General features: G+C 62.5%; 1 protein-coding gene across 5 annotated transcripts in view; it reads right to left on the bottom strand.

Moving 5' to 3' along the window:
* Window positions 1-21,437, bottom strand: part of MYO18A (myosin XVIIIA) — a 26,753-nt gene extending 5,316 nt beyond the window's left edge. For 2 of the 5 annotated variants that reach the window (XM_042829927.1, XM_042829929.1), the window contains exons 1-38: window positions 20,391-21,437; window positions 13,806-13,893; window positions 13,630-13,739; window positions 13,377-13,553; window positions 13,078-13,288; window positions 12,835-12,977; window positions 12,266-12,366; window positions 12,127-12,190; window positions 11,875-12,019; window positions 11,193-11,204; window positions 10,583-10,756; window positions 10,423-10,513; window positions 10,151-10,343; window positions 9,753-9,839; window positions 8,858-8,999; window positions 8,613-8,772; window positions 8,337-8,523; window positions 7,950-8,190; window positions 7,443-7,552; window positions 7,301-7,366; window positions 6,940-7,068; window positions 6,399-6,542; window positions 5,553-5,642; window positions 5,357-5,476; window positions 5,171-5,282; window positions 4,955-5,082; window positions 4,717-4,871; window positions 3,963-4,086; window positions 3,672-3,872; window positions 3,299-3,409; window positions 2,507-2,611; window positions 2,292-2,438; window positions 2,109-2,222; window positions 1,852-1,968; window positions 1,695-1,778; window positions 1,430-1,567; window positions 541-726; window positions 322-461 (exon numbers count right to left, since the gene is read on the bottom strand). In XM_042829927.1, coding sequence (XP_042685861.1) covers window positions 322-461; window positions 541-726; window positions 1,430-1,567; window positions 1,695-1,778; window positions 1,852-1,968; window positions 2,109-2,222; window positions 2,292-2,438; window positions 2,507-2,611; window positions 3,299-3,409; window positions 3,672-3,872; window positions 3,963-4,086; window positions 4,717-4,871; window positions 4,955-5,082; window positions 5,171-5,282; window positions 5,357-5,476; window positions 5,553-5,642; window positions 6,399-6,542; window positions 6,940-7,068; window positions 7,301-7,366; window positions 7,443-7,552; window positions 7,950-8,190; window positions 8,337-8,523; window positions 8,613-8,772; window positions 8,858-8,999; window positions 9,753-9,839; window positions 10,151-10,343; window positions 10,423-10,513; window positions 10,583-10,756; window positions 11,193-11,204; window positions 11,875-12,019; window positions 12,127-12,190; window positions 12,266-12,366; window positions 12,835-12,977; window positions 13,078-13,288; window positions 13,377-13,553; window positions 13,630-13,739; window positions 13,806-13,893; window positions 20,391-21,404 — 5,861 coding nt within the window. In that variant the 5' untranslated portion in view covers window positions 21,405-21,437. Of the gene's footprint in view, window positions 1-321; window positions 462-540; window positions 727-1,429; window positions 1,568-1,694; window positions 1,779-1,851; window positions 1,969-2,108; window positions 2,223-2,291; window positions 2,439-2,506; window positions 2,612-3,298; window positions 3,410-3,671; window positions 3,873-3,962; window positions 4,087-4,716; window positions 4,872-4,954; window positions 5,083-5,170; window positions 5,283-5,356; window positions 5,477-5,552; window positions 5,643-6,398; window positions 6,543-6,939; window positions 7,069-7,300; window positions 7,367-7,442; window positions 7,553-7,949; window positions 8,191-8,336; window positions 8,524-8,612; window positions 8,773-8,857; window positions 9,000-9,752; window positions 9,840-10,150; window positions 10,344-10,422; window positions 10,514-10,582; window positions 10,757-11,192; window positions 11,205-11,874; window positions 12,020-12,126; window positions 12,191-12,265; window positions 12,367-12,834; window positions 12,978-13,077; window positions 13,289-13,376; window positions 13,554-13,629; window positions 13,740-13,805; window positions 13,894-14,703; window positions 14,734-15,069; window positions 15,089-20,390 lie in introns of those variants that run through there. The other 3 variants (XM_042829931.1, XM_042829930.1, XM_042829928.1) reach the window with 3 other exon arrangements.
* Window positions 21,438-24,384: the final 2,947 nt, after the last annotated feature.

The raw sequence follows: 24,384 nt of genomic DNA, 5'->3' as shown, positions 1-24,384 counted from the left end.
ATGGATGGATGGATGGATGGATGGATGGATGGATGGATGGATGGATGGATGGATCAATGGGTGCATGAATGGATGGATGCATGCATGGATGGGTGGAAGGATGGGTGGGTGAAAGGATGGATGGATGCATGGGTGCAATGATGAATACATGGATGGATGGATGGATGCAATGGGTGCACGGGTGGATGGACAGATGGATGGACAGCATCCTGCCAGGACTGGGCAGAACCAAGGCCCCCCTTGGTGTTTCAGAAGTGGCGAGGAGAAGCAGTGAGCCCTGGTGACGTGCCCCATGCAGGAGCCAGCTCCGGGCACACTCACCTGTTGATGAGGTCCTCATTGCTGTCGCTCTCCATCTCATCCTCGATGGCAGCCTGCAGGTCCCCAATGCGCTTGAAGGCCAGCTTCAGGTCTGACTGCAGGCTCTGGTTGGCAGCTTCCAGGCTCTCCAGGTCCATCTCCTGCGGGGAGAGTGGGGTGAGCCTGGGCTGTGGGGAAGGGGAATCCCAATTTGTGGGGGCTCAGCAGTGATGCCCTCACCAGCTCGTGCTTCTTGCGGCTGGCCTCCGCCTCCTTCTTGGCCAGCTCGCCCATCTCCTCCTTGACATCACGGAGCTGCCGCTGCAGCCTCTTGTTCTGCTCCTTCTCCCTGTTCTCGGCAGCTGCTCGCTGGTCCCGCTCCTCCGTCAGCTTCTCCATGTTCTCCTTCAACCGCGTGGCCAGGCTCTGCGGAGCAGCAAGCGTTCTCCCTGTGCTCCATCCACCCATACACACACGCATCCATTCACACGTGCATCCATGCATTCACCCTTCCACAGCTCTGCCCCCTGCGTACCCCCCACCTGGCAGTAACACCCACCCCCTGTGGTCCTCACACCAGGAAAGATCCCAGCCCCATGAATTTACATGAGGGGATAGAAAAGAGGTAGGGGGGGGAATGAGAAACCACCCCCCTGGGGCCAGGGAAGGGGTAGAACAATTGCAGGAGCTTTGGTGAATTGGAAAAATAGATTTAACTTTGTGTGAAGTAATTACAGCATGTAATGTAGGGAAAAAATAGCTTCCATTCTCTGCCAGCCGCCGAGCCAGCCGCTGCATATTTATGGCCCCGGCAGAGAGAGCGGGGAGGGAAATAACAGCTAGGAAAATATTAAGAGGAGAGCTAAGCTGCTCAGTTCCCCCGGCAGAGAGCTGCAAAGGCAGAATATAAAGCAGGCTGCGTTTAGTGGGGTTGGGAGAGTCTATAATTTCACTAAGTCGATGCGGGGAAATAGCAGCACTTTGCCAGGCTGGGTGGTGGATTACGGTTATCAGCGCCCGCGGGAGCAGCGCTGTGCAGCACGGGGGGCCCAGGATGGTGGTGGTCACAGCACTGTGACACTGCTGTGGGGACTGAGCATGGGTCTGTAAGGGAGATGACAGTGCCCACCTCCAGGCGCTTGACTTGTGTCCGCTCAAACTCCAGCCTGGTCTCCAGCTCACGGATCTTGGCCTCCTGCCTGCTCACCAGTGACTTGTCCACCATGGACTGCTCCAGGAACTCCAGCTGGCTCTGCAGCCCTTGCAGCTGCGGGGAGGCAGCCTCAGCACCAGCATCCTGCCCTCCCCACTCTGCCCCGCTCTGGGGACGGCCCCCATGATGCTGGGGGACCCATAAGGTTTTTAGGTGCTCCCACCCCAGCTCGGCTCCTCACCTTCTCCTGCAGCTCCTGCTTCTCCTTGCTGACCTCCTCCAGCTGTGCCTGGAGGTCGTTCATCTGTGCCAGGTCACGGGACGCCTGCGAGATGAGCGGGGCTGTTAGCGAGGCGGGCAGGGGAGTGGTGTTAAGGGCTGTGGATGCCCATCCTCACCTGGGCCACTGCTGCTTTGTGCTTCTTCATCAACTCATTCATGTCCTCCTGGTCTTCCTCCAGGCGGTTCTGTACCTCATTCTTCTCCCGCTGCAGCCGGCTCAGCTGCTCTTCCAGCTGGGGGGAAAGAACATCACCACTGCACCACGCACCTCACCCTGTCCAGCTGAGCCCCCAGGCAAGGGAGCACAGCATGGGCAGGGTTCTCCCCATGGGCATGTCCCCCTCTGAGTGGGAGAGCTCCCGAAATGCCCTACCGCTGCCTTGGCTTTGGAGAGGTCATCAATCTGCAGGTGAAGGTCTTCAATCTCCACCTCCATGGACTTGCGGGCTTTGACAGCAGCTGCGCAGGTGAACTCGGACTCCTCGAGCTGCAGGAGCACAGCTCAGCACCCAGCCAGGGGGCAATGGGACACCCCCAGCCTCTCGGGGCCACGCACCTGGTTCTTGAGCTGGGCGATCTCCCTCTTGCTGGGCGCGTTGTTCTTCAGGTGGTCCAGCATGATCTGTGCATCGGCCAGCAGTGCTTTCGTCCTCTTCAGGTCGCGGCGTAGGCGCTTCTCTGTCTCGAAGTCCCTCTGGTTGGCCTGCAGCAGAGGGTCCGTGCCATGCTCTGTGCCACGGCAACCCCCCCACAGGGTGCCCTGTGCCCTACCTGATCACTGACTGCAGACAGTTTGCTCTCCAGCTCCCGCTTTTCTCTCAACACCTTCTGCTTGTCCTCATACTCCTCCTCCAGCTGCATCTCCATCTGCTTCAGCTGTGGCAAGAACCATCACGTCATAGAATCACAGAATTGCAGAACCATAGAACCATCAAATCATAGAATCTAGAACCATAAAATCACAGAGCAGCTGGATTGCAAGCGATTACAGAGCCCACCCAGCCCCAACCCTCTGCTGTGGGCAGATTGCTACTCATGGGGTTGGCCAGTGCCCCATCGTGGCCTCGGGCACCTCCAGGGATGGGGCACCCACAGCTCTGGGCAGTGCCCGTGCCGCAGCCTCACAAATATCTGAGTACAGAAGTTTCTCCCAGCATCCAATCTAAATCTTCCCTCTTTTATAGAAATTGTAGAATCATGATGGTTTGAAAAGAGCACAACGATCACCAGTCCAACTGCTGATCCATCATCACCACGCCCACTACAGCAGGTCACAGCTCACGTCCAGCTTAATGTGACCCTGGGTGAGCCCGGCTGGGGCCATGGCGCCAGCACCCTGTGTGTGCCACCACGTGCCCTGGGGACGCTGATGACCTGCCGGGCCAGACGCGGTGACTCCCTTTTGTGCAATGTGTGCACGATGCCCAGGACCGGTCGGACCTGCCGGGCTGCTGGAGCTGGGCAGCGGGCGTGTGGGATCCGAGCACTGCGTGACCACGGCCCAGCATCTCCCGGGATGTATCCTGGCCCCCATAGTGCAGCAGGGCCACGGGTAAGGCCTACCTTCTTCTGGCACGACTGCCGGATCTCCTCTACCTCCTCGTCGCGGCTCTCCACCTCCTTGGCGTGGGTCTGCCGCAGCCGCTCCATCTCCATCTCAAGGCGCAGCTTGGCCTGAAAAAGGGGGGTCGATCAGAGCCCAGGGGATGTGGGGGCACGGGGACACCGCAGCCTGCTGCCCCGCTCACCCTGAGAACCCCCTGCTCCGGGTCTGCCCGTGCCACCCGCCCCGCCGCAACGTGCCGTGCCATGGCACCAGGGGTTCTGGAAACCAGGCCTGACGGCGCGGTGAGGGCGGCCGCCTCCGCGGGCCCATCCCCAGTAATGAGAGCCCTGCGAAACCACCCCGCCCAGAAACCCTCCCCGCCCACCCTACCTGCTCCAGCATCTGGATGGTGCCGGCCTGCTCATCCAGCTCCTCCTCCTGGTCCTTCGCCTTGGCCTCCAGGTCGCGCAGCTGCTTCTTCACCTTGGCAAGAGACGCCTCGTCCTTGGATTCCTGGCAGGAGATGTCCTGCAGCTCTGCCTCCAGCGCCTCCGCCCGCTGCGTCAGCCCGGCGATGTCTGCATCTTTGTCCTGGATGGGGATGTTGGGATGGGGACGTGGCGGTGAGACAGCGCTGTGCGCCACGCTGAGCGGAGCGCTGCTGGGTGGGGAACCGCTCACCTCCAGCAGCTGCTTGAGGCCGAACACCTCAGCCACCAGCACGTCCTTCTCACGGCTCAGCTTCTCCCGCTGCAGCCTCTCCCTCTGCGCCTCCTCGTGCGCCTGCGACAGCTCTCCATCAAACCTACACGCGACAGCACGGCACGCTCAGGGACCCCCATCTCCAGCATTTCCCTCTGGTGTCAGCTCCCCGTCCCATCCCTGCAGGGTGTGTGCCTGCAGTTCAGCCTCTGCCAGGATGGGATCAGAGGGGTTTGCTGGGAAATCGCTGCCTCCAGGGCTTGGAAAATTGCCCCGGCTCGGTGACCTGCCTTACGCATCCCGGCGGCTAATCCCCATTTTTCTTTGCGCCGGGTAATAAACAGCTGCATTAGCACAGACTCCAATCCACGGAAATTGAAATTAATTAGATTGGATTCTCTCGCTGTATTTGTGTGCGTGATCATTACCATAATGAGATGAAAGCATCCCCGCTGCTTAATAACGTTAGCAAACTTTGGGGCTGGGAGAGGGGATGGGAAGAGAGCGGAGCTGCGCGGCGTGGCACGAGGGTCCCCCGGCACGGGAAAAGAGTGCTCCCACCCCGAGCATCCCTCACACCCAAAGCAGAGCGAAGGCAGCACTCCCTGTGTGAAGCCCCTCAGCCAAGTGGGAGCTGGTGGGGTGCCCAAACCCCAGCTAAAATGGTAAAAGCACTCTGCGAGAGGCTCTGAGGGCGATGTCACCACACCGCTGCCGTGCCGCACAACCCCACCTGCGCTGCTTCTTCTCCAGGTCGTGGTTGCGGCCCTGCTGCCCCTCCAGGTGCAGCTTGGTGTCCTGCAGCTCGGCCGCCAGCCGCTGGCACTTCTTCTTCAGCTGCTGCAGCGCCCGCTGGCTCTCCTCACCGTCCGCCTGCAGGTCTGCCAGCTGTGGGCAGGGCGGGCAGGGGGTCAGCGCTGCAGGGTGGGCATGGGGGCACGGTGGGGACGGCGGTGCGGAGTGGCACTCACCCTGCGCTCCAGCTGCCTCTTGCCCTGCTGCTCCACCTCCAGCTTGTCCTCCAGCTCCTGCTGCAGCCGCTTCTTGGTGAAGTCGATCTCCCGCACCGCCCGCTCGTATTTCAGCCTCCACTCGCCGCCTGCACGGGGAAACGGGGGCTGAGCGGGGCGATGCTGCACGGGGCAGCCCACGTCGTGCCCCACGCTGAGCCCATGGTGGGACGCTACCTGAGTCATCGTCGTCCAGCTCCCCGTTGAGCTCGGCCGCACGGATGAGCCGAGCCTCCATCACCTCCATCTCCATGGACTCCATCTGCTTCTTCAGAGCATCGTACTTGGCCTGGGGAGGGGACAGGGTGAGCCTCACAGGGACGTGGGGTGGCAGCGGGGGTGGGTGGGGGCACGGTTGGATACCTGCAGGTCCTTCATCTCCTTCTCGGCACGCAGCCTCTCGGCCGTCTCGGCGTCCAGCAGCTGCGAGGCTGACTCGCCCGTGTTGCGTTCGTCTGTCAGCTCCGATGTCAGCTCCGTGATCTGGGGACAGCAGGGATGTGGCAGTGGCGGGGGGGGCACGGCAGCACGCTGTGCCCATCGCAGGGCTGGGACCTACCCTGCTCTCCAGGCGGTCGCTGTTGAGCCGCAGCTCGTTGCGCTCCTTCTCTACTTTCTCAAGTTTGCACTTCAGCTGCTGGATCTCTTCCTGCAACAGAGCGGTGAGGGAGGGGATGGGGCTGGCAGCACCCCCAGCTCCCCCCGCACGGGGCGGGCAGCATGGGGGCTCCCCCTTCCGAGGGTTGGGCAGGGACTTTCCCAGCACGACTCCAACCCCATAAATGGTACCGAAACGCCTGGCAGCCTCCAGAGGAGAGGGGTCTGTGAGCCTCCAGAGGAGAGGGGATGGGAGCAGGAGGGGACCCTGCAGCCCTCAGCTCAGACACCATCTCACTGGGTCAGGGTGAAAGCTGAGCCAGGCAGTGGCTCTGTGCCAGGTGGGGGCACAGTGTCTGGTTCCCCCCTGTGCACGCCTCTTGGCGCGCGGTTTCATTTCCATTCTCCACGCCTGTAATTGGGCTCTTGCAACAGCCGGCTCTTGGGATACTAATGACATGCTGATTCACAAATTAGGGAGCAATTCGAGCCTGGTGCTGGGGGGCACGGGGTGTCCTGCATCTCACCCAGCATGGGGTCCATTCACCATAGTGTCCTTCATCCACCATGGGGTCCTGTATCCACCATGGGGTCCTGCATTTACCACAGGATTTTGCACCCCACCCACTCCAGGTTCCTACATCCACCACGGGATGGTCATACATCCACCACGGGGTCCCACATCTACCACGGGGTCATGCATCTCACCTACTGTAGGGTCCTGCATCCAACACAGGGTCCCACATCCCACCTCACTGCTCTGCCCATCACCAACCCTCCCCCATCCCCGCGGCACGGCGATACCCACGTCCTTGCCACGGATCTGCTCCTCAGTGAGCTGCACCTCGATGAGGGGCCTCACGGTGGTGAAGAGCTTCCACCAGGGCCAGTCCTTCACCCCTTTGTTCTTCTTGATGTTCTTCTGCACGCAGCGGATGGCCAAATCCTGGATCTGCACCGGGGCACGGCGTCAGGTCTGGGATACCACCGGCCGACTGGGATGTGTGGGTGCTCAGCACCCTGGCACACTCCCCTTCATTATCAAGCAGGCTAATTGCCCCTGGCTTATCTATCCAATTGCCTCCAGCACCGAGGTGCTGCAGCGATGCCTATTTTACGCAGCCTTTAATTATAAAGTGGGAGCCGGCACCGCTGCTCCATCCCGGCACCGTGGGGCAGCACCAAGCCCACAGCCCCACAGCCGGCCCCACAGTCGGCCCCACAACTCCCCACAGCTCAGTGGAGGCGGGAGGGGGAGGTGCTGGGCCAGGCGGCAGCAGAAAGGCTGCGCTGCCCATTTTAGGCGAAATTGTGCGCAGAGGAGCGGGGAGGGGAGAAGCACTACGAACCTTCCTCTTCTTGAAGTGCTGCCGTGCCAGGAAGCCCCTGCACGCCGCCTGGAACAGGGTGATGTTCCTGCTGGTCTGCGCGTCCCGCTGCTCCTCCAACCTGGCCAGTGAGCCAGCACGGAAAAACACCTGAAGGGGGGAGCGCGGTGAGATGCCAGCATCCCTCCAGTGTCACACCAATGGGAATGGGGTGCTCTCCCTCGTCCCCAGCTCCGTGGCCCTCATCCCAGCGTGGGTGGCCCTGTGTGGGGCTTTTGTTCTGCGAGGAATGGCGTAGGGGGAGCGCACAGCGCTGCCCTTGTGCCAGGCGCCTGCCCTGCCCTGTCCACAGAGAGCAGGGATGTCCCTGCAGGGCTCCTACCCGGCTCAGACCCATGTGATAGCTGCTCTTCTCCAGGTCCAGCGACTCCAGGAGCTCCTCGACTGCCTGCAGGGAAGGAGGAGCATCAGAATGTGGGACACAGGGTGAGGGATGCGAGATGTGGGGGCACAAGGCTGCGTACCCGCTTCTCATCCATCACGATGTAGTTGCGGCCGTGCTTCTTGGTGAGGTGTGGGGCCAGCACGTCAAAGCGCCGCCGGAACTCAGCAAACACCATATGGTCAGGGTAGCCTGGAGTGGGGAGAGCAGGGCCATGGGGCAGCTATGGGGCAGCCAGAACACCTGGGGGGCGGCTAGGCACACCCCCGTGCCTTTTCCTTTGTTTGTTCCTTGCACGGAACGAGGCTTTCCTTGGCCGCGTTGAACAATTTTGGCCAAGATCTGGGGAGAAAGCAGCCTCGGGGGAGAGCAAAGACACGTGTGTCACCCACAGCCTGGGAGAGCTGCCAGCAGCCGGGCAGCACCGGCGCAGACACCCAAGTAAGGCCATGTGTGTCCCCAGTGTGACAACAGCTGGGGGGAGGACACTGGCAGCAGCACTGCTCCAAGCGAAGCTTGTGCCAAAGGGGATCCCCAGGGGGACCCGAGGAGAACGCACGGGGATGTGAGCCGCAGGGGGGGCGCTCACCTTGTCGGTACATGCGGAGGGCATCGAGCAGGCGGGAGCCACGGAGCTGCGCGCGCAGCAGGGGCACATCCAGCTGCATCAGCCCCGCGGGCTCGCAGTGCTCGGCCGGCAGCTCCAGCTCACTGCCGCTCACCCGGCGGCACGGCAGCCCTCGGGGGTCCCCACCGCTCCCCGCCGCCTTGGGTAGGAAGCAGTGCACAAAGTGCAGCTTGGATTTCTTGATGCTGTCGATGAGGGCATCCTATGGGGACAGGAAAGCATGACAAGGGAGGTGCTGTTGGGGTCTCACACCCGTGCCATGGAGCACCCAAAGCTCCATGATCCATGGGTGACAGGATGCACAAAGCATGGTGGTGGGATCCCCCCAGCCCGGTGTCCCCTGCTCACCACTTGCAGCTTGACCTGGATGCACAGTGATTTCTTCTTGACTGCGGCCACCCCAGTGGTGAAGGTCTTTCGCATGCTGGTGGCCCGGCGCAGGGCCAGCTGTGAGCCCCCCTCCAGCCCTGCCACCGAGCCCGACAGCACCAGGGCCGAGCTGCCGCGCCCTGCAAACAGGCTGCTGATGATCTTCCTGGGGGGTACAAAGGCATCGTCACCCCCAAAACCACCTCCTCCAAACCGTCCCCTGCTTCGCACCCCCAAACTGGGGACCCCGCTCACTTCTGCGACTCCTGAAGCAGCACGGAGGCGTTCTGGGTGGCTGGGTTGTGCTTGACGTGGTTGAGCCAGCCCGTGGCATCGTAGTGCACCCAGTTGGTGCCCGAGCTGTGGCCCAAGAAGAAGTGCCGGGGTTTGTCGCTGGGCAGCAGCGGGTCATGTCCTGTAGGGACACAAGGCACTGCTGGGCACAGGGACCACGGGTGGCTTGGTCAACACATCCAGGCAGTGTCGGTCCCCATCCTAACCTTTCTTGCTCCCCTCCTGGGGGCCATAGTAGGCCAAGAGCCGCTCCAGCAAGGTGTCCTCGCTGCCACCTGGCTGCAGGGCCTCCTCCTCCAGCAGCCACAGCAGCCCCCGTGCCTCATCAGTGCGCGCCAGTGAGCGGACCTGTGGGTGACACTGCACTTACACCAGAACCTGGATGCCAGAGGGGATGGGGGAGAGTGAGGGGAATCCTGGGCTGCATGCAACACAAGCAGCAAAGCAACTCTGCACCATGTGAGGCAACCCCTGCTTAGCGTGCACCCAGTGAAGAAAGGCAATAGGCAATGCAACAACCTTGCGGGGGAGCAAAACAATGCACTCAGGTAAGTGAAAAGCCAGTGTGGCATCAGCACCATCAGCCCCACTTGGTTTCTGCAGCCCCATCCAGTACCAGAGCGCCCTTGGGACTGGTGCACCCCAGGGAGCAAAGCAGCCAGGGATCAAAGCACCTTGGGGATGGGGCACCCCAGGGAGCAGAGCACCCCAAGGACCTGTGCACCTTGGGAACTGGAGCACTCCAGAGATTAAAGCACTCTGGGGACAGGAGCCCAAACTGGTGTGCCCCACAGACCAGAGCATCCCAGCGATTAAAGCACCCTGGTGACCAGACTACCCAAAGGATGGATGCACTCTGGGGACCGGAGCACCCTGAGAACCACCAGAGACCCCACCATCCTCCCTGCAGCCTGCTGCACACATGCAGCCTAACTCTCCCAAGCCTTCAGGAAAGCATCTTATATCACCTTTTCTTCCCCTCATTAGCACTAATGCCTCCAGCTCCTCATCCACGCGACGTGAGCAGGTCTGGGGGATGGAGATGGCCACAGCAAAGCTGGGACCCAGCTGGGATGGTGGCCATGAGGAATGTGGGCTTACCAGTGCCTGGTGGGAGGGCTGGTCTACAGCAGCTACAGAGCCCCAGGAAGTGGGCTCTGTGTCAGCCAGAGCGAGCTCTATGTTTTCCTGGAGAGGACGGACAGAGAAATGGTTAAAGCCTGTGTGACTGCAGACCAGCATTAGGGATGCTCGGGTCTCAGTTCAACTGGATCAAGGCTGAGGGCGTTCCCACTGCCCTGCTGCCCTGAACTTTGGGAGACGTTATGGAAACCCCCATGGTGCAAAGAGACAGCATCAGAGCTGATGGGTTTGACTCGGTCTGGAGTGATCTCTGGTTAGTCAGTTTGGGAAGTAAGGGGGATCACAGGGACTTGACAATGCTGGAGCAGAAAGAAAAGGAGAGGAGGGTGTCCCAGTGGCCAGGGGGTCCCAGCTACCTCCTTGTAACGCTCCAGCTCCTGGGCGAAGGTGCGCTGGTGGAAGAGGAGCTGCAGGCGCTCCTGGGCGTAGTTGTGGCACAGCTCCTCAAAGGTGGCCCCTCGGCTCTGCCCCACCACCTCGGGGTTCTGTGCCCCAGGGGTGTCCACCACCGTCACTGAGCACACCGAGTGCTGGCTTGACTTGAGTGCCCTGCAGGGAACAGCAGGGTGGATGTGTGGATGGATGAATGCTGCCAGACTCCCAGATCCCTCAAAACCCCACTCTATACCTATTAAGCAGGGAGATAAGCAGGGTGAAGAGCTCCGAGTACAAGCCTGCAGCCATGCCCTCCAGGCACTCCAGCGCCGTCAGCTTGGGACCTGCAGGAGGGGACCGCTGTGCTTGGAGCATCCCTGGCCATATGCCCCCCAGGGCCGCCTGCACCCTACCTGTGCCATCACCCATGCCCGGCTCCTCGGGGCCCTGTCTGAAAGAGGTGGAACGCTGCAGGCTGCCCTTGGGCTGGTGCTTGAAGATGGAGGAGGAGAGCTCCTCCAGGCTGCAGCCCAGCAGGTAGGCAGCTTTCTGAGCCCACTCGTGTCGTGCAAACTGCTTCCTGCCAGCTAAAGAGGAGAAAGAGAAGCTCAGCACTGGTTGTCACATGTGTGGTGCTCTGCTGCTATACCCAGTGGTCACAGGGTTCCCCATGGTGGGTTAGGTCAGGGGTGACATGTGAAAGCCATTCCTGAGGTGGCATTTTGGGGCTCAATTAGAGGAGATGAGGATAAGGAGCTTTTTTCCTCTGCAAGGCAGAGCCACGCTGGGGACACGGGGACAGCCCTCTCCATTGCTGCCACCCACAGAGCCCTGAGATGGTGCAGGGCTCTGAGCTGCCTTGGTCTGGGGACATGGCCCTGCTTGGCCACCACGATGTGACAGGACAGATGGATGGGCACACAGACGCAGGGAGGTGGGAGCAGGTTAATGGTGACACGACAGAGGGAAGGTGGTGGCACAGGGGATGGGGAAGGCAGAGGCACGCGGAGAACAGGACATTACCTTCGTCGGCGTCTGCATTGCAAAAGGGCAGCATGCACCATGCAAACAGAGACAGGGGTTAGAAACAACAGCACGGCACAGCGCGGGCACGCAGCATAGGGATGCCCAAACCCGTGCCAAACTCCAAACCAAGATGTGGGGATGCTCCTCCTGACTAGGTTTTGGAGCACTCCCCACAAGCAGAACGTAGTGATGCTGCCCATAACTGGGATCAGGGGATGCCCCCAGCCCCACGCGGGAGCTTCCACACCACCCTTGCATCCTCGCAGCAGCGCTGCAGTGGGGTCCTGCTGCCCTCTAGTGCCTCAAAACACCCTGAGGACAGTGCAGTGTCCTTCAAACCCCTTCAAAACACAGGGCAAATGGGGCTCTCCTCAAATTCCTTTCTCATCTTTCTCCCCCCCGGGTGCAAAATCCCTTGGTCCAAATTCTCCTGTGAGCCTGAAAGCAGCAAGAGAGGCTTTCAGCACCTGGAAGGTGGCACAAGATGGGGAGAAGAGCAGCCACAGAGGCTGAACCTGCACAGAACCTGCAACCTGCCCACCCGAGGCAAATTTCCTGCTCTCAGTGAAGGAGAGGAGAGCTGTCAGGGCAAGCCCAGGTGCCAAGAGGACTGCGCTGGAACACCCAGCAGACCCGAGCTCAGCTATTTAACGCATCCTGGCCCCAAGCAGTTTGTTACCTTTGGTGGCTCCAGCAGCCCCCAGGTGGTAGATGGCCCCCAGGACCAGCCAGAAGGCTTTCTGCTCATCGCTGGAGATGCCCATCACCTTCATGGCAGCCTGCAGCTTGTTGAACTGCTGGGTGGCCTTCTGTTTCTCCTCTGGCTGCAAGGAGAAAAGAGCCATTGGCACACAGTGCAATCCCTCTGCCCATCTCTCCCCTTGTCCCCCACCCCTCTGCAGCCCCCACCCAGACCAACAGCACACAGGACCTTGGCGAGGGGCACAATGCCAAAGACGTTGTTCTCCGCCAGGTGGTTGAAGTGCAGCTCTGTCCTGTCAGAAGAAAACCCCCAGGTTGGTCCCCGTGGAGGTAGGAGCCTCTTGAGCCCCCACCAGGGCCGCACTCACCGCAGGGTGCTGTCGGAGCAGGCCAGCAGGTAGTAGAAAACATTGAAGGTGGCCTCGTTGGCCGGGCGCCGGGCAACACGCAGCTTCTCCAGCAGCAGTGTCTGGGAGACAGGGGGAGGATTGGGAAGCATCCCTGGGGGACACACTCCCACCGAGACCCCCAGCCCCAGCCTGGGCCTTGCTGTCAGCCCTGGGTCCCCATGGTGGCACAGAAGTCTCCGTGCCCTGTCAGTAGACACTGCCTAATACAAAGATCTGAGTGAGCCACGAGCATCTCTCCTGGTGCTGCCGAGCGTGCTTGGCATGTACCTGTTACCACTGGAGCTGCCGTTTTAAGGGCTGCTGCTATCACACGAGAGGCAGACCCCCTGGTATCAGCGCAATCCAGCCAGCAAAGGGAGCCAAACTAATCTGTGCTCTGCCCTCCAACTGCCCATGCGCATCAGGACGCAAAGACGTGAGCACAGTGTGGCTGCAACCACAGCGAGGCTGCGGGTCTGCAGAGATCATGGAGAAAACCCCCATGGCATGGAGCCGCTCTGGCGCCCAGGGGGCTGAGCAGCCCTCACCTGTATGGAGGCGGATGCCACCTGCCCAGCCTGGTCGAAATCCAGGGAGATGATCTGGGAGAAGCGCGTGGCATTGCCGTTCATGCTGGTGCTGCTATTGCCAAAAGCCTCCAGGACGGTGTAGAGCGCCTGCCACTTCTCCGCTGCGGGAAGACAAGCGGGGCGGTGCGGTGTGCGGGGCCGGCGGCGTGAGAAAGCGAGAGAGCGGCGCGCCGTGAGCGCAAAGCATGCGAGGGGACTCACCGGAGAAGACCTTGCCGGTGCTGCCGGCGATGGTGGCGAGGTACTGGACGAGGTGCTGGCAGTTGGTGGTCTTGCCGCTGCCGCTGGCGCCCAGCAGCACCACCGCCTGGTCCTGGCGGCCCATCAGCATGCTGCGGTAGGCGGCCTGCGCCACGGCGTAGATGTGCGGGGACGCGTCCTCCCGGCGGCACCCCTTAAACATGTGCATCACCTGCGGGGATGGCACTCAGCACCCCGGCCCCAAACAGCGGCGGCTCTGCAAGGTGACGTGTCCCCATCTCCCCCCAACCCAGCATCACCTTCTCAGAGTACATGGAGGGGGAGCTCAGCGGGTTGATGACCACCATGGCCGGGCCGGCGTAGGTGTGGATGAGGTTGCTGCCATAGCGCTGCCGCAGCGTGTGCAGGACGCTGGACTCGTTGAGGTAGAGGAGGCTGGCGAGGTCCTCCGCGCGCTCACAGGACGGAGGGTTCGCCTGGCAGCGAGGAGGGGGTCAGATGGAGAACTGGGGTCCCCTCTGCCCCACAGCCCCCCCCATCCCACATCCCTACCTTCTCCACGTCGTCCTCCTCTACCTCCAAGACAGCTCCGTCGTGGTCCAGCTTCACCTTCACCTTGCCCTCGGGCAGGGCGCTGGGCTCCTCCGGCCGCAGCTGGCTGCCTGCAGGGGCACGGGGTTCAGTGGGGTCCTGAAAGCCTCCCATGCCCCAGCCAGCCCCCGACTCACCCAAGGAGAAGCCGTCCTTGTGCACCAGCCACACCTTGTCGGTCTCATACCAAGCCTCCTCAGCAGCAATTTGCTCCTCTGTCTTGGCCTGAGGGACAGAGGGACAAAGGGGCTGGAGGGAGCCCAAACCCGCGTGACACCCCGCCGCCCCAGGAATCCCCTGGGTGGGATTGGAGCCCCCAGATCCCTGCCATGGATGGGACAGACTTGAAGTCACAGTGACTTCAGGGTGCTTTCATCACGGTCACCCCCATTCCCAAACTGCAGCCCCATGCTGGGATGCAGGGACACATGGTGTGCCATAGGACACGGCGTGCTGCAGGGACACGGCATGCTGCAGGGACACAGGATACGGCACACTGGTGGCCATCCCATAAGTGTGGGAAAGGCCAGGCTGGCACTTTGGGGACATCGCTGCTATCTGCTAGCAGGACGAGCCCCAAAGACAAACCTGAGCCGCAGCAGGGCTGAGGCCGACGGGGGCCGAGAGAGCATCGTCTGCTTGTCCCTATTGGGGCCAACAGATGGGGAGCGAGGGTAAGAAGGGGCACGCTGCCCTGCTGCGAGCATGGGGGAAGCAAACAGAGCCTGATGGCACAGCACAGCCACCCCAAAGCCCCCAGGCATGGGGCCAGCGCTTGGCCACAACGGTGCTGAGGACACACGGAGCTGGGGGGGCACAGTGACCACGAGGCTGCCGAGCAGGCAGGTGCACTATTGGGGACGGTGCCGCATGCTGGGACATGCAGGAAAGCAGGGTGCCTTCCTGACCCCTCTGTGGTGGGGGAAGCCTTACGCTCCAGCACGAGGCGCGGGCGCAGATGCCGGCCCAGTGGCACACAGAAGACAGCGGGAGGGCGGCGGGGGCAGAGAGCTGCTGAGGACAGGGGTACGGTACCTGGCTGGGGGCCGGGGTGACGGGGTCCAGCTGGCAGCAGTGAGAGAGAAGGAGAGAAAGAAGAGAGGGGTGAGAGGCAGAGAGCAGAGCCGGCACAGCCACGTTGTGCACGCGGGGATGGTGACACGGCACGGTGGCTCCAAGGCCATGTGCACCGCTCAGGGCGGCGATTGCCAAACCTGCTGCCTGCAGTCAGCAGCACCCAGGGTGGCACCGTGGGGCCAGTGGCCAAATGTGGGGGTGCGAAAGCCCCAGGCGAGCGCACGCTGAGGACGGGATAACATCCCCATCCCTACCCCTAACCCTAAGCCCATCCTGCACAGCACAGGGCCGTGCTTGAGCATCAAACCCCTCCACCCGAATTACAGAAGCAGTGAAGATCCTCTCCAGCCGGCGCTGGGCCTCCTCCGATGGGCTCAGCCGGGGCGTGGGGCCGGGCGCAGCCTGGAGGCAGAGCACCATTAGCAGCAGGCAGCCACCCTGCAGCCCTTGCTGGTGGCACAGAGGACATCACCAGCACGTGCTCAGCCCTACAGCCCACTGGGACCAACACCGTCCCGACAGTGGAACACCCACAGCACCCAGCACCGCCCCGGGCAGCCCTGCAGGGCACGTGGCACTGCAAACCCCGCTCCCACACACCTGCTGGGGGGCTCCCGGGGCGGTTTTTGCTGGGGTCGCTCGCTTCTCACCAGGCTGCTGCTTCTTCTCGGCATGAGCAAGACGGGGAGATAAGGGCAGTGTGACGGGGTGCACCCCAAATAACGTCCCCACGTGTCACCGCACACCCCACATACCCCAAAACCACTGCACGCCATGCGGGTGAGCTCACACCATGCTCTGCCACACAGGTTAGGGCACCCATGCTGTATGCACACGCGCTACCTTGTGCCTCTCCAGGGCAGTGGGTTTCGGGGCGGACGCCTTTGCCGGCTCCGCTTTCCCTCCCGAAGGCCGTGCTGGAGGCTCTGGTGTGGCTTTGGCACCCGGGGACACAGCCGGCTTTGCATCGCCTGCCGCCGGCTCAGGGGACTTCTCCTGCCTGTCCCCCGGCCGGACCCGCGCCCGGTGCTCTTTGGTTTTCCCCTTGGCCATAAGAGTTGTGAGCCCTGCTGAGATCTCATCTCTGGGCTCCGGCTTGGCGGGAGTGGATGGTTTGGCCGGGGGTGGCGGAGGGGGTGGCGCGGGGGGGACCATCTCCTCTTTTCTGGGGGGCGGCACGGGCTCGGGGGGCTTCACCTCACCAGCATCATCGCCAGGCAGGACTTTGCGCACCACCTTCCGCACCACCCGCACCACTCTGCGGCGGGACAGCCCCTGCCCGTCATCCCCCTGCCCATCGCCGCCCGCCCCGGGGCCCTCAGGCCCATTGGTGGCCCCGTTCAGCACCGGCTCCGGGCTCTTTGCGCTCCCTGCTGGTGGGTCGGGGCTCTTCGGGGGATCGGGCTTTGGGCTTGCGGGTGCCGCATCCTTCCCAGCGTTTGGGCTTGGGCTCTCTGGCTGCAGCCATGAAGACAGCAGGGGGTTAGTGGGGGTCGGACAGAGCACTGCCCACCAGGACAAGGGGTCAGCCCTCTCCCTGCCCACCCTACTGCTCCAAGGGGAGGGCATGATGCCGAACTCCCTGTCCCCACACCCAGGACCCCGTCAACCCCTGAGCTGCAGGTATGGGGCAAAAACTCATTGTGCTCAGCTATTTTTACTGCAGTGCACAGGACAACCTGCAAGACATCCCCTTCTGACAGTTATGGCAGCTGCTGCGTTAAGCAAGCAAGCACTGAACCTCTGTCCTGCCAGACTCTGTGGGGCAGGGACCACAGTCCACCATCAAAAGCACCCACAGCCCACATACTGCCCTGGAGCAGCTGCAGGAGGGGGATTTGCTCAGAGGTGTGCCCCAGCCAAGGGCGAGCCCTAAGCCAGCCCTGTGCACCCTGCCCCACGCCCTGTAGCACTTACAGCCCCGTCCTCCTTCCCAGGTCTTTTCACAGCTAAGGCTTTGTCCTCGTCCTTTACCTGAGGGTCACAAAGGAGAGGAGAGTGTTTCAGCCCCCAAAGGTGCTCTGTGGGGACAGCACATGGCCTTTTGTTGTGGCACTTTGGTGGGAGGGGGGGTGCAAAGCCTCAGCACAGAAATCTGCAGGATGGAGGGGGGGGAAGGTGAAAGGCACAGCCTGGTTACAGCGAGCTCAAAGCAGGAGGGCTGCACTGCAGCTCGAGAGTGGGGCGACTGATAGAGCCCCTTCACATCCCCGGTTGTGTTAGAGAGTGAGTTAGTGCTGGCGACGTGTTAGGGGTTGTGTTAGGGGGTGCCTCAGTGCTGGAGGAATTCCGGCCCCAGGAGCACTGCCATGGGTGTGATGGGTGCTGGGGAGCAGCGCGGGGTGCGAGCAACCACGAGCAACACTTCCCTTCTGCTCCCAGAACGCAAAGCGGGACGAGAAGGCCATGGCGACGTCTCATGAAGCCGCGGCCCTGGCTGGGGGAAAGAGGCAGAAGTGAGCAGGACGGGGCTGGGGACCCAGGGACCCTGAGCTGAGCCGGCCCTGTCCATAGGGAGTGCCTGGGGATGGGAACTCATTCTGCCAAAAAAGCCGCTTCGCTCACCCCTCAGCGCTGCACACAGCGCTGCAGCCCACGGCTGTAAGCAGATGCCGGGGTGAGCGCAGGGATATTTCTGCCCCGCGCACGCGCTCCGCACGCCGGGGGTTATTCTGAGCCCGACCCCGTGCCAGCAGCTGGGCAGCCCCCAAAGGGTCCCAGCGCCCCCACACAGCACCGCACCCCAACACCCAGCGGGGCCGACGCGGCTCTGCCCACTGGGGCGCCGCAAAGAACCGCCCCAAAGCACGGAGGAGCGCCCCGACCCATGTGGGATCGCAGCACCCTCCCCTCAGCACCTGGGCCCACTCCCACCCTCCTGAGCGCAGCGCTCCGGGCACAGAGGCCCCCTAACCCTCTTTTCCCCCCACGCCTCCTTTCCAAGTGAACCCGACAACGGGGTCCAGTCCCAGAAGCGGCCCCCGCTGCTGCCTCCACCCCACTAAGGGAGCGCCCCCCCCCCACCGCCCCGAGCTCCCCACCTTACCGCGGGGATACAGGGGGCGAGCGCGGCGCGAGGCGGTGGGTGAGGCTGGCGGCGGTGCGGGGACAGCTGGGCTGATAGGGCCACCCTAAAAATAGCCAAGGAATGCGAGGGCCCCGGCGGCGCGCGCAGCAGGCGGAGGGCGCACGGAGGGGGGGGACGGGAGGGCAGCGGGGCCTCTCCCCCGCTGCTGGAGGAAGTGATGTGGGCCCTGAGGCTGCTCGGGAAGCGTCCGGCCCCCGTCCCACTGCCCGCCCCTACAGTGCTGTGTTGAGGATCCTCGTGGCACAGCACTGGAGTGGCCTCGAGGAGTAACGCTGGGGACGGAGAGCCCTGAGCCCCGCGGGGTGGCACGGAGGGTTGTCCTCGTGCCAAACCGAGCTGCTGCGGCTGATCCCAGCACCACAGCACCAGTGAAAGTGCCCCAAATCATGACAGGATGCACAATGGAGACGGCAAAACCAGGCATCGGGATGCCAGGAGGTATCATGGTAGTTCCTGTCTACCCCGGACATCAGATGTGCCCTGAGCCAAAACCACTGCTGCAGGAGACAACAGGTCGGAGCCACTTATGGGGTGAACACCCCCATCCCACAGCTGCCCCAAACCCTCTCCACACACCTCTCCTGGGTCATGCATTGGGGATGGCGATAGGGGTGGCACAGCAGAGCATGTCAGCAGTGACACTGCTGTCCTCGGCGGCCGCCACGCTGTTGCCAGCCAAGAGGTCGTAGCCGTGTCCTCCGACAGTGGGGCTGGGCTCTGACATGTGCCTGGAAGCCGGTGCTGCTGCCCATGGGCTGCGTCTGCCTCCATAGGGACCCACAGCCCAGCCACAGTGCACCAACCCTACGGCCAAGGCATGGCACCAGCCCCCTCCCTGGGGTCTCCTGGGGACCCCTGCAGTGGGGACAGCACTGTCCCCGTAGCCAAGGCAGAATAAATGGTAAATGAGGAGCTTTTCAGGGAGGACGCAAAGAAATAAGGAGGAAGCACTTCTGGACATGGGTGCCCAAGGCCGGTGAGGGCACGTGGGGTGCGCCGGCAGGGCCACGGATGTTTGTGGTCTGGCCAGATCGGGAGCGTTTCTGGAATATTTCTGCCCCACCAGAGCTGGACGGCGCATGCCTGCACCCTGCCTGAGGAATTTCACTGGTAAATAAATAAATAGGAGCCTGGAGCTGAGCCAGAGTGGCTGCCCAGCACCCAGAGCATGGCTGGCACCCCATAGCACAATGGGGTCTGCCCAGAGCCCCCCCAGGCATCACATCCAGTGCCTCCTGTTCCTGGTCCCCACCATGGGAGTGGGCAGTGGGATGAGGGTGGCTCCTGGGTCCCTCCGTGGAGGGGTTAAACCCAACCACCTTCCCCGCTTCAGCCGGGGAGGGGCTACTGGAGCAACAGCCCAAAATATGTCTATAATTTCCTGTTTCAAAAAGGATCATTTTTATTTAAATTAGGACCAGAAACATTCCAGGGAGCTTAGCTGGGCCTGGGGGAGCACTGGGCCTCCCTGTGTGCATCAGCACCTTGCACAGCCTCAGTGGGAGAGGGACACTCTGACTGCGCCCATCCCAAGCCCTGGCAAGGCAGGTGGCACCTGCAAAGCCGTGGTGTGTCCCTTGGTGTCCTCACTGCAGGACGAGGGACCCCAGAGAGCTGCAGCTGCCAGGGAGGACGCAGGACACACTGGTGCAGAGCAGTGTGGACAGGGGGTGCCCATGCCCTGAGCTGGAGGAAAGGGCTGAGAAACAGGGGGCACTGCTGGGAGCCCAGAGCACAGCGCTGGCTGCAGCCCAGAGCCCGCCCCGGCTGCGCGGCACATCCTGCAGATAAGCAGCCATCTGTGGTCAGCGCGCAGGACGGCTCCTTTCCAGGAACTGCTTCTGCCACGATTTATGCCTTAACCCCCTGCAGGCATCGGCCCTGCAGCACCAGGCTCAGCTTGGTGCCTGCTAAATGGGAAGAGCACTGCTGCCCGCAAGCGCTCGCCATGCCAGCACCCCCCGTGAGGCCGCGTGCCACGCTTCTCCCTGCACCCCACACTCCAAGGGCACAGCGTTTCCTCCTCCCCCATCCCAGCCTGAGCACCATGCTCTCACTGCCACCGGCACACTGCCAGCCCCCACTCGCTGGCAGCAACTGTGCACCCGCACCAAGCTGGAATGCTGCAGCATGGGGTGCCCCACAGCTCTGCATCACAGCCCACTGCGTGTGGGGTCCAGCTCCATAGGATCACAGCATCCCAGGATGCCTAATGCTCACAGCAAGGTCAACGGAACTGGCAGCACACGGGGAAGATGTGGGTCACCCAGCCATTGAGTTTCTATTTATACAGCACCGACTGCGCACGCTGGGCTGTGCAAACCCTCTGCAGCTCCCTGTTGAGCACCGTCCCCGTGAGACCTGGGGTTACAGCACAGAGAGGTTCCTAGCACTCCCATCCTCAGACCCAGTGGGAAACAAAAGGATTTTCCCTGTACTCCTCCATGGGAAGGGAGGTGAGCACTGCAGAGGGAGGCAGAGGGAAGATCCGCAGCACCCACTGCTTCCCACGCCCTGTGCCAACCCAGACACCTGCAGTGGGGACACCAGTACTCACATCCCACGCGGCACGGCGCGTCCCCTCGGCGCCCCGCAGCCAGCAGCGGCTCAGCTCGCTCAGCTCCAGGATGGGCTGCACCTTCAGCTGCACCGTCTCACCGGATTGCCGGATCATCTCCACGATCTCATCCCGTGTTTTGTTCTCCACGTTTTTCCCGTTGATCTCCACCAAACGATCGCCCGGCACCAATCCCAGTGCCAAATCCTTGGTGCCGGCGCCGGGTTCAGCAAAATGCACGACGCGGCGATACACCTGGCCATCGGGGGCACAGTCCAGCATGGTGGTGCGGCGCAGCGAAAAGCCAAAATCGCCGGTATTGCGTCTCTGCAGCTCCAGCTGCCGAGGTGGCGGGGGCTGCGGGGGCACCAGGGCGGGCAGGCGCAGCTCTGCAGGAAACCTCTTGCTCACCAGCTCTGGGGGTCTGGAGATCGAGGAGGGCACAGGAGGGGTGCGGGGATGCCCTTGGGGTGCGCCTTGCTTGGAGAGCTGAGCCTCCAGTGCGCGCACCTCCACCTGAGGGGAGGGGGCTGCTGAGTGCTCCGAAGGGGTGGAGGTCTCCGACGCGCTCTCATCGCGGCTCTTCTGTGAGAAGGAGAAGCGCTTAACGATCATCTGTGAGTTCTGCTTGGCCAAGGAGCCAAACTTGGCCGCCCGCTGCAGCACCGAGCCCTTGAAGTTGGCGTCGTCCACCTTGAGGTCGTCGCTGGAGCTGGCCGTGCTCAGGTGGCCCGAGTCCAGGATGACGCTGCCCCGGTTGCTGTCGGAGTCGATGTCGGTGAGGTGCAGATCGGAGCCACTGGCCACCTTGATGGGGATGGGGTTGGAGATCTCCAGGCGTGCCTTGGAGTCCCGCTTGGACGCACGGTTGAGGTTGAAGAAGCCCCTCCGCATGCTCATCTCCTCCAGGCTCTTGAGCTCGGCCGCCGACATCCGCTCCTTCTTCTCCTTCTTTTCTTTCTTCTCCTTCCTGGCCCCATCCTTCTCTTTGTCTTTCTTCATCAGGTTGAACATGGTGCTGCTGCTTGTGGCACGGCCGCCTGCCTGTGGGACAACACACAGACATGGTCAGACACCGCATGGAAAACACTGACCCTAACCTGCCACTGCCTAACGCTGCCACCCCATGCCCAGTGTGCCCCAAAACAAGCCCAGAGCCTCGGCATGACCCATGCACCTCTAGGGCACCACCCCATGCACCTGAGGAATATTTACCCAAATTTGACCACGTTCACAGTGGGAAGAGGGCCCCAGCACAGAGCCCTGACTGAGCACTCTCTAACAACCAAGAACCTGTAAAATTGCATCGCTCTGAAGCACTGAAAAATGCCCAGTTTTAGCAGGGCGCTGCACATCCCGTGAAGTTGTTTGACCTCCAGGAACAGTCGCTCTTTTATTTGGGCATCCCATGCGGGGGGAGGGCCCCAACCCATGGCAAAACCATGCCACGGCCTCCCCCCAGGCTCCCAGCACAGCCCCAGGGCAACCACAGGGTCCCCACCCTGCCACCCACCACCCACCGACCTCCCTCGTGCATCGGGGCCCTGGGTAAACAACCCCAAAGCCAACCAGCCGGGTGGGAAAGCAGCGAGGGACGGGCTGACAGCTATATATAAACAGGGCAGGAAGCCACACCGCGCAGGAACTTAACCTCGGCACAAAGGACAACAGGAAAGCTCCCTGCATTGGAAGCGCCTGTGGTGGAGCTCTCAGAAGGCGTCAGGGCAGTGGTTAGTGCATCAGCAGCAGGGCTACAGGCACCCAGCGAGCCCGTGTGCCATGCTGTGCTGTGCCATGCTGTGCTATATGATGCCAGAAGAGCTGTGGCTCAGCTCTACCGAAGCATCACCACCCCCTGGGCCACATCCCTGCAGTAGAATGTGTCCCCCGTCGCACCCAGCAGGACACAGGGCACAAAGCCGTGAGCCCCACAGCCCCATCCCAGCATCTGCAGTAACAGACCGTGCAGCAAAGCTCCTCTGCACTGAGGACCACGGGGTTACAGTGACAGCTCTGGGGTCTCGGCGCTGGCAGAGGGACACCCATCTCGGGTCACCCTCGGTGTCCCCAAGCAGCATGGCTGGGCCGCGGCACCCCAGGCTCACCCAGGGCGGGCAGGGACTGCCGGAACCATCGCTTGGTGCCGCTGGGTGGCACAGCCGAAGGCAGGTGCCGCGAGGGCCCCAGGCGTCGCGCAGCTCTTTGTCCTCAGCCCTCCTCTCCCCCGCGCACACGCTGCCTGCCGGCCTTTGTATGCTCAGCAGCGGAGGGAACGGGCGGTAGGAGCTGCATGGTTAATGAGCCGGCACCGCCGACCAGCTGCACCGCTGCGTGCACCCAACGCGACGCGAGGTCACCGCCTGCTCCTGAATCACCCAGCGCCCCGACCCCGCTCCCGATGCACTCACCCAGCGCTCTGCCTGCCTCGGCCCGAGCTCGCTCCGGGATTATCTGGGTGTGTTCGGGTGGCAGCGTGCGTGAGCTGTGACACGGGTGGGAGCGGCGGCCGCCAGCGCCAGCTTCGCTCATGCACTGCATGCGAGCTCCTTGCTGTGACGTCCCCTGCGTGCTGACCCCAACGTGAGGTGACCCCCCGGCCCCTGAGGGTCTCTCCCCCCCTATGAGCCCTACAGGTGCCCGGCACAGAGGGAAGCACTCACTGGAACTCGGGGCCACTCCCCTCCACGCAATCTCGCCCGACGCGCTCCCGACGCAGGGACCTGCAGCACCAGTTTGCTGCCTGCCCTGTGGTGCCGGCGGTGGGAGCCCACGGCTGGCAGCCCTTTGGGGTCCCCGTGCTCCACTCATACTCAATTTGGGGACAGCAATGGAGACCCGTGCCACAGCTCCCAGCTTCCTTGCCGGATGCCAGCACAAGATTTCCGCACTCCAAGGAGATTTAGGGGTTTTCCAACCTCTGCACACTGCCTTGTGAACACCATTGGATTGCATGAGGAGGACAGCGTGCTGCCAGCCTTCGTCTGATGTGAGATTTTGGGGCTTCCCATGCAGGAATACAGCGACAGGGGTCACGGCTAGATAGCAAACGCAGCCCTGTGCCCAAGAACTCCAATGCATCAGCACAGGGTGTGTGCACCTGGCAACAAAGCAGGGCAACCACACAACCTGGGCATTACAAAACCCCACTGCCCAGTGCTGTGGGAAGGAGGGTCCAGGCTCAGGGACACAGCACGCAACGGGTCACCAGCAGCACGTGCCATCGCATGGTTTGTGCCCTCACTCTGCAGCACGGCCCTGCTTTGCTATGTGGCTCCCAGCTGCAGCGTGTCCCCCGGCAGGGCCCAGCCCATAGCACAGCGCTCAGCTGCTGCTCGTCACCGAGCAAAGTCCAGCGCCGGCACAGCAATTACACCTGGCTCAGCCCAGGGCAGGGGGTGCGTCCATCCCCCACCACCGAGGTACCCCGTGGGCACGGGGACTGGGGCCATGCCGTGAGCCCACGTTTTTCAGTGCTTGCCCTAAGTGTAGCTGAGGTGCTGGGTGACCAAACGATTTGCACCTCAGGGTTCGCCGGCTGCAAACCGCACTATTTCTGGACACGCGTCCTGCCAGCCCTCGCCCGCTCCATATATTGGTCCCCAGGCGAAATAACACCAGGACAAACCCCGCAGCAGTCACAGCCCCGCAAGCCCCATCCTCATCCCAAAGCCGCCCCTCGGGCACCTCGCAGCCCTCCCGCCGCTGCTGGTTCGGGGAGAGACGGGCGAACAGCTTTAGTGTCATTCCCTAATGGTGCGGCGGGGGAGGGGGTTGGTGGCAGGCCAGAAAGGTGCGCAGGGAAGCACCCACGCATGGGGCACCCCATGGGGACACAGCAGCCCCCCCCAGTGGGGTCGCACCCCGGAGGGGTTTGGGGTGCGGAGCCCCAGCGGGGAGGGGGAGAGACGCAGCAACGCGGGCACCGCAGCACAACAGCGGCATTCGCAGCGCGGGGGGAGGAAACGCGCACGCGGGGACGCGCGCACACGCGCAC

This window comes from Centrocercus urophasianus, unplaced genomic scaffold, assembly GCF_019232065.1.
Source record: "Centrocercus urophasianus isolate 14NV4802_14NV808 unplaced genomic scaffold, USGS_Curo_1.0 seq_33, whole genome shotgun sequence".
Classification (NCBI taxonomy): domain Eukaryota; kingdom Metazoa; phylum Chordata; class Aves; order Galliformes; family Phasianidae; genus Centrocercus; species Centrocercus urophasianus.
The sequence above is the reverse complement of the archived record's forward strand: the minus strand, read 5'-3'. Positions and strand labels throughout refer to the sequence as shown.